This window comes from Henckelia pumila, chromosome 1 (assembly GCF_033568475.1).
Source record: "Henckelia pumila isolate YLH828 chromosome 1, ASM3356847v2, whole genome shotgun sequence".
NCBI classification, from domain to species: domain Eukaryota; kingdom Viridiplantae; phylum Streptophyta; class Magnoliopsida; order Lamiales; family Gesneriaceae; genus Henckelia; species Henckelia pumila.
In genome coordinates this window covers 80,254,237-80,266,050 of record NC_133120.1, presented here as the reverse complement: position 1 = coordinate 80,266,050, position 11,814 = coordinate 80,254,237, and the positions used below count along the sequence as shown (strand labels likewise).

At 34.4% G+C, this 11,814-nt stretch overlaps 1 protein-coding gene across 1 annotated transcript; it reads left to right on the top strand.

The window, feature by feature from the left end:
* Window positions 1-3,768: 3,768 nt before the first annotated feature.
* LOC140866107 (uncharacterized) lies at window positions 3,769-9,922 on the top strand. Its single transcript, XM_073271007.1, has 9 exons — window positions 3,769-4,279; window positions 4,380-4,831; window positions 5,108-5,230; window positions 5,609-5,821; window positions 6,140-6,433; window positions 6,536-6,760; window positions 7,088-7,234; window positions 7,346-7,649; window positions 9,834-9,922. Exons 1-9 carry the CDS (start codon window positions 3,769-3,771, stop codon window positions 9,920-9,922), a joined length of 2,358 nt encoding a protein of 785 aa, XP_073127108.1.
* Window positions 9,923-11,814: the final 1,892 nt, after the last annotated feature.

The following is an 11,814-nucleotide window of genomic DNA, read 5'->3' as shown; positions in this document are numbered from 1 at the left end:
TGGTATGAAATCGTGAAGCATAAGTCGTTCTTTTTTAAGTTTCATTAGTTGATTCAAGAGATACATGTTCCTTTAAGTTTTGAATGTGTTATTTAGGTTTCAAGGGATGTTTTTAATTAAATTATATAGCTAGAGTATTAGAAAATACCATAGTTTGAAGTATTGAGTTAGTTTGAGTTAAAACTTTTGGAAATGTTGCATGTGCGGAAATGTTTTCCGGATTAAGCGGCACATGTTACCTTTTTGATGATTTTAACATAGTGTACTTATCCAAATTATATTAGGCTAATTGTAATTGGAAATATAGCTTATTTTATCTACTACAACTTTCATGTTTTGAGTTTTTTCAAAATCATTTTGGAAGATTGGTCAAAACCACGACCAAAGTGTGGTCGATTGTTGTGAATTCCCGACAGTGACACATCTGGGGATAATGAGCATAACTTTTAGCTGAAAACTCTAATTTAGGTAAGGTTTTCGGCATTGAGAAATCCAAGATCAAGGGATACAACTTTGATAGTTTACCACTTTTTCCAAATTCCCGAATGTAAAATAGAGTTTCAGAAGTCGAGCAAGAAGACCCATTTGCGCAGGTCATGCGCCCCGCCCTAGAAGTTGAGCGTCCGCTCTGCCTTTCCTTCAAAATTCATGAGTTGTTTAATGTTATTTTAATGTCATAAATTAATGTAGTTGATCTTATAAAGGGCTTCTAAAATATATTTAAGATTTTTTATGCAAAATAGTAACAAGTTTTAACTCAAAAACGAAAAGAACGACTTTACGTGGCTCGATTACGTTAAGTGATGCATGTACTTGGTCTGAGTTTCTTTCATGACAACCTATGTTCAATATTGAAAGTATGAGTTTTATCATTTTATTTACATGTAATCGGTTATCGATTAAAGTTCATGTTCATGAAACAAAAGTTAAGATGGCAATTATGATGTTTTCCATGATGCTTCATGATGAATGAAATGATTATGTTGATAGACATGAAAAATGATGACGCATGAATGAATAATGGATGAACTATGAAGATATAAAATGTTGAAGCATTAAAATATTTTGATGGTCTTATTTGTCTTTGTGGTTTGGCAATACGTAAACGGTACATGGTACTCCGGTTTGGGCCCCGTAGGGGCCCTTCCAAATAACGCTCAATGTACAGGTTAGGTCCTCCGGAATGAGCTCCGAAGGGGCCTCCGAAAATGAATGAACGAATGTAACGAGGCGTAATGCCCATAAATGATTGTTGATCAACAAGAAAAGATGAAATGTGCCCATTATGAAGGTTGCCCACAATTTCACATAATTCATGCACCCCAAAATGAATTAAGTTATTTATGTTATGTTCATGGTTTGATGTTGTCCAAGTTGCATGATTTTCATTTAGTGTAGATGTTTAAGTGCAAATGTTTAATTTAAGAATGGAAATGGTAAAGTTTTGAGAATATGCATGAATTCTAATTTCAAGATTTAAACGTGGTAAGTAAGTTGATAAGAATATGCATGAATTCTAATTTTCCAAGATTTAAAGTTTAAGTAAGTTGATGTCAATTTTTTAAGTTCTTTGCATCTTTCAAGAGTTTTGAAGTTCATGTTCAATATTTTAAAGTTTAAAGTTTCCATGATGTATAAGTTAAAGTTTTCTTCAAGATCCAAGGTAAACATGTTATTGTATGGTTCAATGTCCATTTTAAGTTTAAATTATTTTGAAGCTATAATGATATCGATATGAAATATTTTTACATCTTGTTGAGTCCTTTTGACTCACTATACTTGAATGGTGGCAGTTGAATTAAGCCAATTCGATTTAAAATCTTTGGTAGCACGCTGAAGAGTCCCAAGAGGCGAAGTACATTGCATGACCAAACTGAACAGTTTCAGAAGCTTTGATGTATTTAAAACAGAAATATTTATGCTTAATTTATTTATGTCATGTTGTTATAATATTTTATGTACGATGTTTAAAAGTAATGATTTAAATTATTTAAATTGTCAGTCTTTTAAAGATGAGTTTTGAGGATTTCAAATAGTACGTCTGTTGAATAATCATTTCAGTTTGATATTTGTTATGTGAGTTCCTCAATTATTTTAACTACGTAGTTTGTTTACAGTAAACTCACATTTTCCCAACCTTTATCCGCAACTATTTTAATTAAATGATTGTAAGAATACGTGACGTCACAGAAAAGATGATGGAATGATGTGATGAATGAGGTATGATGAAAGCATAAAGGAATTTGATGTCTTATGTGTCTTTATTGTGGCAACTCCGGGATTGGTACTTCGGGATGGGCGCCGGAGGGACCTTTCCAAATTTACGGGACTGACACTTCGGGATAAGCTCCGGAGGGGCCTTTCCAATTATGAGTTAAGCTATGGAAAGACACGGGACTGACACTTCGGGATAAGCTCCGGAGGGGCCTTTCCAATTACTTGTTGATCAAAATGAATAATGAGATCAGGCCTATCAGACGGTTGCCACAAATTTCACATAATTCGTAAATTAAGAATGAGTTTATGTTTATGTTCATGTTTATATTATGTCATATTATATTCAAAAGAAATTTTAAAACTCAAGATTTGGTATTGCATATTCTTGCTGAGTGTTTAGACTCAATATGCTTGAATGGTGCAGGTAATGAGGATGACAACTATGCATACGTCGATGAGTTTGATTTCGGACATGAGGAGGAGCCAAGAGTCGAGCCGATGAGAGATGCATGAGTGTGTTTGTGTTGAGTTTAAGGAAACTGAATATTATTATGTTTGAGTGAAAGACAACTGAATATTATTATGTTTGAGTGACGAAAACAAGTTTTATGTTTGAAATTGTCGTGACTTGGTTTGTAAACTATTTGAAATGTTTTAAGTAAGGTTGGATGTATTTATACATCTTTCAAAAATTCTTTTTTCGCGTTTATATTAAGTCTTATTAGTTGAGTAATGTCCTCATCGGTTGAGGGTGTTACAGTTTGGTATCAGAGCAGCTCGCTCTGGGTCTTCTTTTAGACACTCTCATGCATACTCGCCACGACTCCAACACTCCGTCTTCATGTCTGTAAGTTATGAGTTTTATGTGATTATGTGCGTGCTAATGTGATGAGTTATATGTATACAAATGTATATTAAGTTTATCTATGTTGTAAATCATGACTGAGCAGTGTGGATAATGTTGGACTTTAGGACATGGCTTCTCGTAGTGGAAACAACAACAACAACAACAACAACAACAACCATGACGACTGTGAACCAAATAATCAGAACAACCAATTCTTGGCGGGATTAACTAATTTGCTACAAGAGCAGAGTCGTATTCAGGGATCACAAATTCAACAGCTTCTCCAAGCCCAAGCAACCAATGCTGGTAATAATCGCGCCGGAATGGTTCAGAACCCAATCTACAAACGGTTCTTGGAATTAGGACCACCCGGGTTCAAAGGAGAAACTGATCATTTAGTCGCTGAACAATGGTTTCAGGCTATGGAGACTTCCTTTGAATTTATGCAAGTCTCAAACACGGATCGTGTGAGGTGTGCCACCTACATGTTCCGAGATGATGCCCGAATATGGTGGAATGGAGCCAAAGTTGCCTTAAATCTAACAACTCTGTCTTGGAATGGATTCAAGGATGTAATCTATGGAAAATATTTTACGGTGAGCACTAGGACAAGATTGGCGAGAGAATTCTTGGAGCTTCGCCAAGGCAACATGTCTATTGCTGAGTATGTGAAAAAATTTGAAAGAGGGATGTACTTTGTGTAAATGATTTCAGGAGATCCAGTTGAGGAATTAAAATACTTCACTGAGGGATTGAACGCTTCCATTCGTCGAGATGTAAGGGTAAGTGGAGCTGCCACTTACAAGGATGATGTAGATCAAGCTATTTTATCTGAAAAAGACGGAAACGATATAATCAAAGAGTCTCAAGCAAAGAGGGCCAACTACCAAGGTAGAGACCATCAAGGACCTAGCAGGAAAAGGCAGTACCAGGCCCCACCCCATATCGACCATACCAGCAACAACAACCTAGACCACAAGGACAGAAGCAGTTGGCCATCACTGCTCCAAAGCCAACTAATATGCCAGTATTGTGTCCAAAATGTGGGAAGCCTCATTTCGGCCAGTGTTTGCAAGGAAAAGGCGTGTGTTACTTTTGCAAGAAGCCGGACATTTTTCAAGGGAGTGTCCTCAATCAAAAGAACCAGTCAAAGGCCGAGTCTCTGCAATAACACACGACCAAGTGGACCTGAACTCCGCCATAGTCATAGGTATGGTTAATGTTTCCAGTATTCCTGCTTATATTTTAATTGATACTGGAGCTACACATTACTTCATATCTGTTTATTTTGCGAATAAATTGGGAGTGAAACCAGATAAGTCAGTTTCGGGGTTTAGTGTATCCTTGCCTTCCGAAGAAGAATTGAGTAGTAACTTGATTATCAGAGAATGCAGTATACAGATGCAGGGTGGTCATGAGTTACATGCTGATCTTATTGTCCTGAATATGGTTGACTTTGACGTGATAATTGGGATGGATTGGTTGTCTCGACATGAGGCTACCATAGACTGTAAATGGAGGACTATTTACTTGAAAATTAAAAATGACGAACCGTTTTTGTTTCATGCCTCATCGATGAAGAACTCGTCCCTTATTATTTTATCAAATAAAGCCTGGCAATTGTTAAACAAAGGGTGTACAGGTTTTATAGCAAATGTTAATTGTGATCAAGAATTGCCCCGACCGAAACTCAAAGAAGTTGAGGTAGTGAGAGATTTCCCGGAAGTATTCCCTGAGGATATTGGAGGATTACCTCCAGCTAGGGAGGTAGAATTTTGAATTGAGTTGATGCTCGGAACCCAACCAGTTTCCAAAGCATCGTACAGGTTAGCACCAACTGAAATGAAAGAATTGAAGGAGCAGTTACAAGAGCTACTCGATAAAGGCTTCATCAGACCAAGTGTATCGCCTTGGGGTGCACCGGTGTTATTTGTCAAGAAAAAAGATGGGTCAATGAGGTTATGCATTGATTACAGGGAATTGAACCGTGTAACGGTGAAGAACAAATATCCATTGCCAAGAATTGATGATTTGTTTGATCAGTTGCAAGGGGCAATGGTGTTCTCTAAGATCGATTTGAGATCGGGCTACCACCAATTGAAGGTTAAAGAGGGAGATGTTCAGAAAACGGCTTTTAGAACTCGTTATGGCCATTACGAGTTCTTAGTAATGTCGTTTGGAGTTACCAATGCACCGACAAATATTCATGGATCTTATGAACGGAGTGTTCCAGCCTTTTTTTGGATCAGTTTGTCATAGTATTCACAGATGACATCCTGATTTACTCTCGTAGTTTAGATGAGCATTGCCAGCATTTAACTACGGTTTTGCAGATTTTGAAAGAGAAACGGTTGTTTGCTAAGTTCAGATGAGTGTGAATTTTGGCTTGAACAGATTGCATTTTTGGGACACTTAGTTTCAGCGAAGGGAATAGAGGTTGATCCGTAAAAAATAGAGGCAATTAAAAATTGGGTCACTCCAAAGAATGCTATAGAGATACAGAGTTTTTTGGGATTAGCGGGCTACTATAGGAGATTCATTCAGGATTTTTCCAAGATAGCGCTGCCACTAACATCATTAACTCGCAAAAGTGCGAAGTTTGAATGGTCCGATTCGTGTGAGAAAAACTTTCTGGAGTTGAAGAAAAAGTTGATGACAGCACCAGTGCTAGCCATACCAGAAGGCTCAGGTCGATTCGTAATTTATACAGATGCTTCCAAGTGTGGATTAGCGGTTGTTTTGATGCAAGATGGAAAGGTAATATCATATGCTTCACGACAGCTGAAGATTCATGAAAAGAATTACCCTATCCACGACCTTGAATTGGCAGCAGTTGTATTTGCATTGAAACTGTGGAGACATTATCTTTATGGTGAGAAGTGTCAGATTTTCACCGATCATAAGAGTTTGAAATAATTCTTCACTCAGAAGGAGTTGAACATGAGACAGAGAAGATGGCTAGAATTGGTGAAATATTATGACTGTGACATTAGCTATCACCCAGGTAAAGCTAATGTAGTAGCTGATGCTTTGAGTCATAAGTCTGCGACTTTGAATAGAATGACAACTCAACAGGAGTTGATTGAAGATTTTGAACGACTCAGATTGGAAGTGATTGAATTGAAGGAGGTTTGTGCCATATCAACTTTAACAATGGTTCCAACTTTGCTCGACAAGATTCGAACAGGTCATTTTTTAGACCAGCAAGTGCTAACTTGGAAACATAAAGATGAAGCCAAAGGTGGTGCATTGTATACAGTGACGGATGGGATCGTACATCACAAAGGGCAAATGTGGGTACCAACAGTAGATTCACTGAGGGAAGAGGTAATGAATGAGGCTCACACTGTGTCGTATTCTATTCACCCAGTGAGTACAAAGATGTTCAAGGATTTACAGAAACTATACTGGTGGCCAGGTATGAAGAAAGACGCCGTTAAGTTTGTTAACGAATGTTTGAATTGTTAACAGGTGAAAGTTGAACATAAAAGACCAGCAGGGCTACTGAAACCATTACCCATTCCTACATGGAAATGGGAAGATGTCACTATGGACTTCGTGGTTGGATTGTCAATTACACCACGAAGAATGAATTCAATATGGGTGATAGTTGATAGATTGACAAAGTCAGCTCATTTTCTACCAGTCAGAAACAAATTCTTGATGAATCAATATGCAGAGTTGTATATTCGAGAGGTAGTCAGATTGCATGGAGTTCCAGCAAGGATAGTCTTTGACAGGAATCCAAGGTTCACTTCAAACTTTTTGAAGAGTCTACATCATGGATTGGGAACAAAGCTGGACTTTAGTATAACTTTTCATCCATAGACAGATGGACAATCTGATCGAGTGATTCAGATACTGGAGGATTTACTTAGGGCTTGCATGATTGACTTTGGAGGAAATTGGGAATCGAAGTTGCCGTTAGTGGATTTCACTTACAACAATAGTTATCAAACCACTATTGGGATGACTCCTTGTGAGGCTTTGTATGGGAGGAAATGTAGAACTCCATTGCATTAGGATGAAGTGGGAGAAAGAGCTGTTTTAGGACCAGAAATAGTGCAGCAGACAGTCAACATGATAGCAAAAATCAAGGATATGATGTTGACAGCACAGAGTCGTCAGAAAAGCTATGCCGATCAAAGGCGTAGGGATTTGGAATTCCAGGTAGGTGATCACGTGTTTTTGAAGGTGTCACCTTGGAAAGGAGTCTTGAGATTTGGGAAGAAAGGGAAGCTGAACCCAAGATATATTGGACCTTTCGAAATCCTAGACAAGATTGGAGCAAGAGCATACCGAGTAGCTTTGCCTCCAAACTTGGAAGGAGTGCACAACGTTTTCCATAACTCGATGCTAAGGAATTACATTGCAAACCCTTCCCATGTCATTCACCATGAGCCAGTTCAATGGACGCCCGACTTGTCCTATGAAGAGACACCTGTTCAAATTTTGGATAGGCAAGTCCGAAAGTTGAGAAACAAAGAGATAAAAATGGTTAAGGTATTGTGGCGCAATCAAATAGTAGAAGAGGCAACATGGGAAACCGAGCAAGACATGCGTAGTCATTATCCAAAATTATTTGGTAAGTCAAATTTCGAGGACGAAATTCTTTTAAGGGGGGTAGAGTTGTAAGGTCAAAAAAAATCCACTAACTCGCTCACGATGATTTTAAGATGATTTTTATGATTTTGTGAGTTTAAATTATTTTTAAGCTATGAATTATGAATATGATTTCATGTCTACATATATTTTATTTTAACAATTTTGAGTAAGTTTACGGTTTCATGCTGAGTTTGATTCTGGACTCATGGGACAAGGCTAACCAATGAACGAGGTGATAGAGTACATTTTTATGAGAGTTTTAAGTATAAAATTGATATGCTTATTATGTATGAGTCGGGGATAGTATTTTTTATCAGACGAGTCGGGACGGGCGACTGACTGTATTTTAGAGATGAACACGCATTACGTATTGAATGATCATTATCATATCTATCTACCCGGATCCCCACCCCATTACTTCCCATGTCCCCTTGTTCCCTTGACTCTCACTTTTTCCCTATCCTCTACATGATTCCTTCCCCCTTCTCTCCATTCTATAAATTTCTCCTTCTTGTTTCTTTATTGAACCTTCACGGTTCTTCAAGATAGTCACAAACCAAAGTTCTAAATCTCATTCTTGGTGTGGTTAACTCGTTGTCAATAATCTGAATCAACTCCGTATTCATTTCAAGGCAAGTATAAATTTAAAATATTTTGAAACCCATTAAAGCTATTATGTATTTTGATATGAATTGATGTATGTTGAGATATGTATGCATGATTTTCATGAATTTCAAGAGCATGAAGTTATGATTCTACGAGATCGTGAAGCCTAGGTTGTTCTTGTCAAGTTCTTGAGTTTGATTCAAGAGTTTCATGTTTCTTTTAAGTTTTGAAGAGTTATTGTAGTTTTGATGAAAGTTATTTCAAGTATTGTAGTGTGAAAAATATGATTTTTATGATTTATAAGTATTGGAGTTAACTTTTAAGTTAAAACTTTGAAATGAGACATGTGTTCGGTAGCACCGAATTAGCGGCACTTGTTACCATTTTGATGATTAAGACTAGTTTACAAATCCAAATGATATGAGGCTAATTTTATTTGAAATATACCTCATTTATATACATCTTTTATGTTTTGAGTTTTGTCAAAATCATTATGGAAGATTGGTAAAAAATGCCCCGAAGTGTGTCAAATGTTTTGAATTTCCGGCAGTGACACATCTCGGGATAATGACAATAACTTTTTACTGAAAACTTAAATTGAAGTGAGGTTTTCGGCATTAAAAATCCAAGATCAAGGGCTACAACTTTCATGTTTTTCACATTTCAAAATTCCGACTGAAAAATAGATTTACATCACCTGAAAAATGTCACTCCAAAATGGGTCTCGCTCGAGCGAGAGTTAGTGCCGCTCGAGCGAGGATGTTTCTGCCCCCTTACACTTTGTTTGCATGATTTAAGTTCTAAATGCATTTTTATGATGTATTAAGGTGTTTTAAGTATGTTTAAGAGTTCCTATGCAAAAATTTTCAAGTTTTACGTCAAGAACAAAAAGAATGACTTACGTGGATCGATTACGTTATGTGATGTACATACATGTTTAAGTTTCATTCATGAAACCTATGTTCAGTATGAAAGTATGATTTTTAATCATCTATGACACATATAAAGTTATTGAGTAAAGTTTTATGTTCATGAAGTTATAGTTATGACGGAAATTATGATGTTTTAATGTTGCTTCACAATGAATGGCATGTTTTGATAACACAATGAAAAGATGATAGAATGATGTGATGAATGATGTATGATGAAGCATAAAGGAATTTGATGTTTTATGTGTCTTTGTGGTAGCAAATACGGGATTGGTACTTCGGGATGGGCGCCGGAGGGATCTTTCCAAATTTACGGGACTGGCACTTCGGGATAAGCTTCGGAGAGGCCTTTCCAATTATGAGTTAAGCTATGGAAAGACACGAGACTGACACTTCGGGATAAGCTCCGGATGGGCCTTTCCAATTACTTGTTGATCAACATGAATGATGAGATCAGGCCTATCAGACGGTTGCCACAAATTTCACATAATTCGTAAATTAAGAATGAGTTTATGTTTATGTTCATGTTTATATTACATCATATTATATTCAAAAGAAATTTTAAAACTCATGATTTGTATTGCATATTCTTGCTGAGTCTTTAGACTCACTATCCTTGAATGGTGCAGATAATGAGGATGAAAACTATGCATACGTCGATGAGTTTGATGTCGGACATGAGGAGGAGCCAAGAGTCGAGCGGACGAGAGATGCATGAGTGTGTTTGTGTTGAGTTTAAGGAAACTGAATATTATTATGTTTGAGTGAAAGCAACTGAATATTATTATGTTTGAGTGACGAAAACAAGTTTTATGTCTGAAATTGTCGTGACTTGGTTTGTAAAATATTTGAAATGTTTTAAGTAAGGTTGGATGTATGCATACATTTTTCAAAAATGCTCTTTTTCGCGTTCATATTAAGGTCCTATTAGTTGAGTAATGTCCTCATCGGTTGAGGGTGTTACATTTTTAATATTCAAACACACGTTTAATGTCACGAATTCACAAATTCACATATTTTTAAACATATTAAAAATGTTAAGTTGTATACATTTTTAACTAAAAAATATAAATTTTACACACATGCAAAGGTAGATTATTATATTATAGATATATAGCAATTCGTATAACTGTCTTCACATATGGTAAGTCTACAAAATTTGAATTGAAACAAATTTTCAGGCATTTATTGTTCCGTAAAAAATGTGTAGAGATTTATATTTATCTTTTTACCTTTTATAACATGATTATTTTTTAAATAAGTTATAATTTTATAAATTATGTCAACGACACAAAAAAATTTTAAAAAAAATTCCTATATTATTATATTAACAATATTAATTATTATATATTTTTTATTATTAAATATTTGGCAAAAATGTAAATTTAGACCCATAAAAAATTGGTATGTTATCATGTATAACATTTATGAAAATTTTCATACACACGAATATATATATTGACAAATTAACCGAAATTTTAAAAATAATGATAAAACGTAATCAAATTTCAAATTTTTTTTAAAAAATTAGTATAGTCTCATGTATAGCGTTATGAAAATTTTGGCATATATACCAAAATTTGAATTTTTACCAAAAAAGGGTACAATATCATATATATCTATACTATATATAAAAGTTGAGCACTTTAGAGGGAGGACACCATCTTTTGTTCCAAAATTACCCTTTACATTATATATATATAAATAATTAAAATAGATTTTATTTATATATTTATATATTTTTCTCAACTAACAATTATAAATACGATAAAATGATAAATAACTTTAAAATTTATTTTTATATTATTTTAGAAATGAAAAAGCATAAGTTTAAAAATTATTGAAAATAATACTATATATAAAAGTTGAGCACCTTAGAGGGATGACACCATCTTTTGTTCCAAAATTACCCTTTACATTATATATATATATATATAAATAATTAAAATAGATTTTATTTATATATTTACATATTTTTCTCAAGTAACTATTATAGATACGATAAAATGATAAATAACTTTAAAATTTATTTTTATATTATTTTAGAAATGAAAAAACATAAGTTTAAAAATTATTGAAAATAATTTAATATATATAACATATATACTAAGTATATTGTATTATTTCATACACACGCAACGCGTGTGCGGCTATGCTAGTTATTTATAAAAAAAAATTTACATATATACGGATACAAATCGGTACATTATCGTATATATACTTTATGAATAATTATGTGAATGGATTAAAAAATTGAGTTACATTAAAAATTTAGTGATAACATCGAATTAATTTTCAAATAATTTAACAATAACGCTCGATTAAATTTTAAATTTTGAACTGAAAATTAGTAATTTACTATATGTAGTATTTATAAAAATTTCACACTCAAGAAATTAATTGAAATACTATAAAAAAAGTTAACTGAACTTAAAAATGGTTATAAAACAATATCAAATTTAAAAAGTAGAACGTAATATTGATATGTTATTATATATATAGCGTTTATGAAAATTTTCACACATCTATAGACAAAAAAAATTAACTAAAATTAAAAAATAGTGATAACGTCCGGTTAAATTTCAAATTTTAAATAAAAAATTGATACAT

Excerpts from the sequence above, each read along its gene's own strand:
- LOC140866107 (XM_073271007.1), top strand. The coding sequence starts at position 3,769 with ATGATTTCAGGAGATCCAGTTGAGGAATTAAAATACTTCACTGAGGGA. Across the intron at positions 5,231-5,608 it reads ATGGCCATTACGAGTTCTTA|GATTTTTCCAAGATAGCGCT; the intron begins GTAATGTCGTTT and ends AGATTCATTCAG. Across the intron at positions 6,434-6,535 it reads TGTCGTATTCTATTCACCCA|GTGAAAGTTGAACATAAAAG; the intron begins GTGAGTACAAAG and ends AATTGTTAACAG.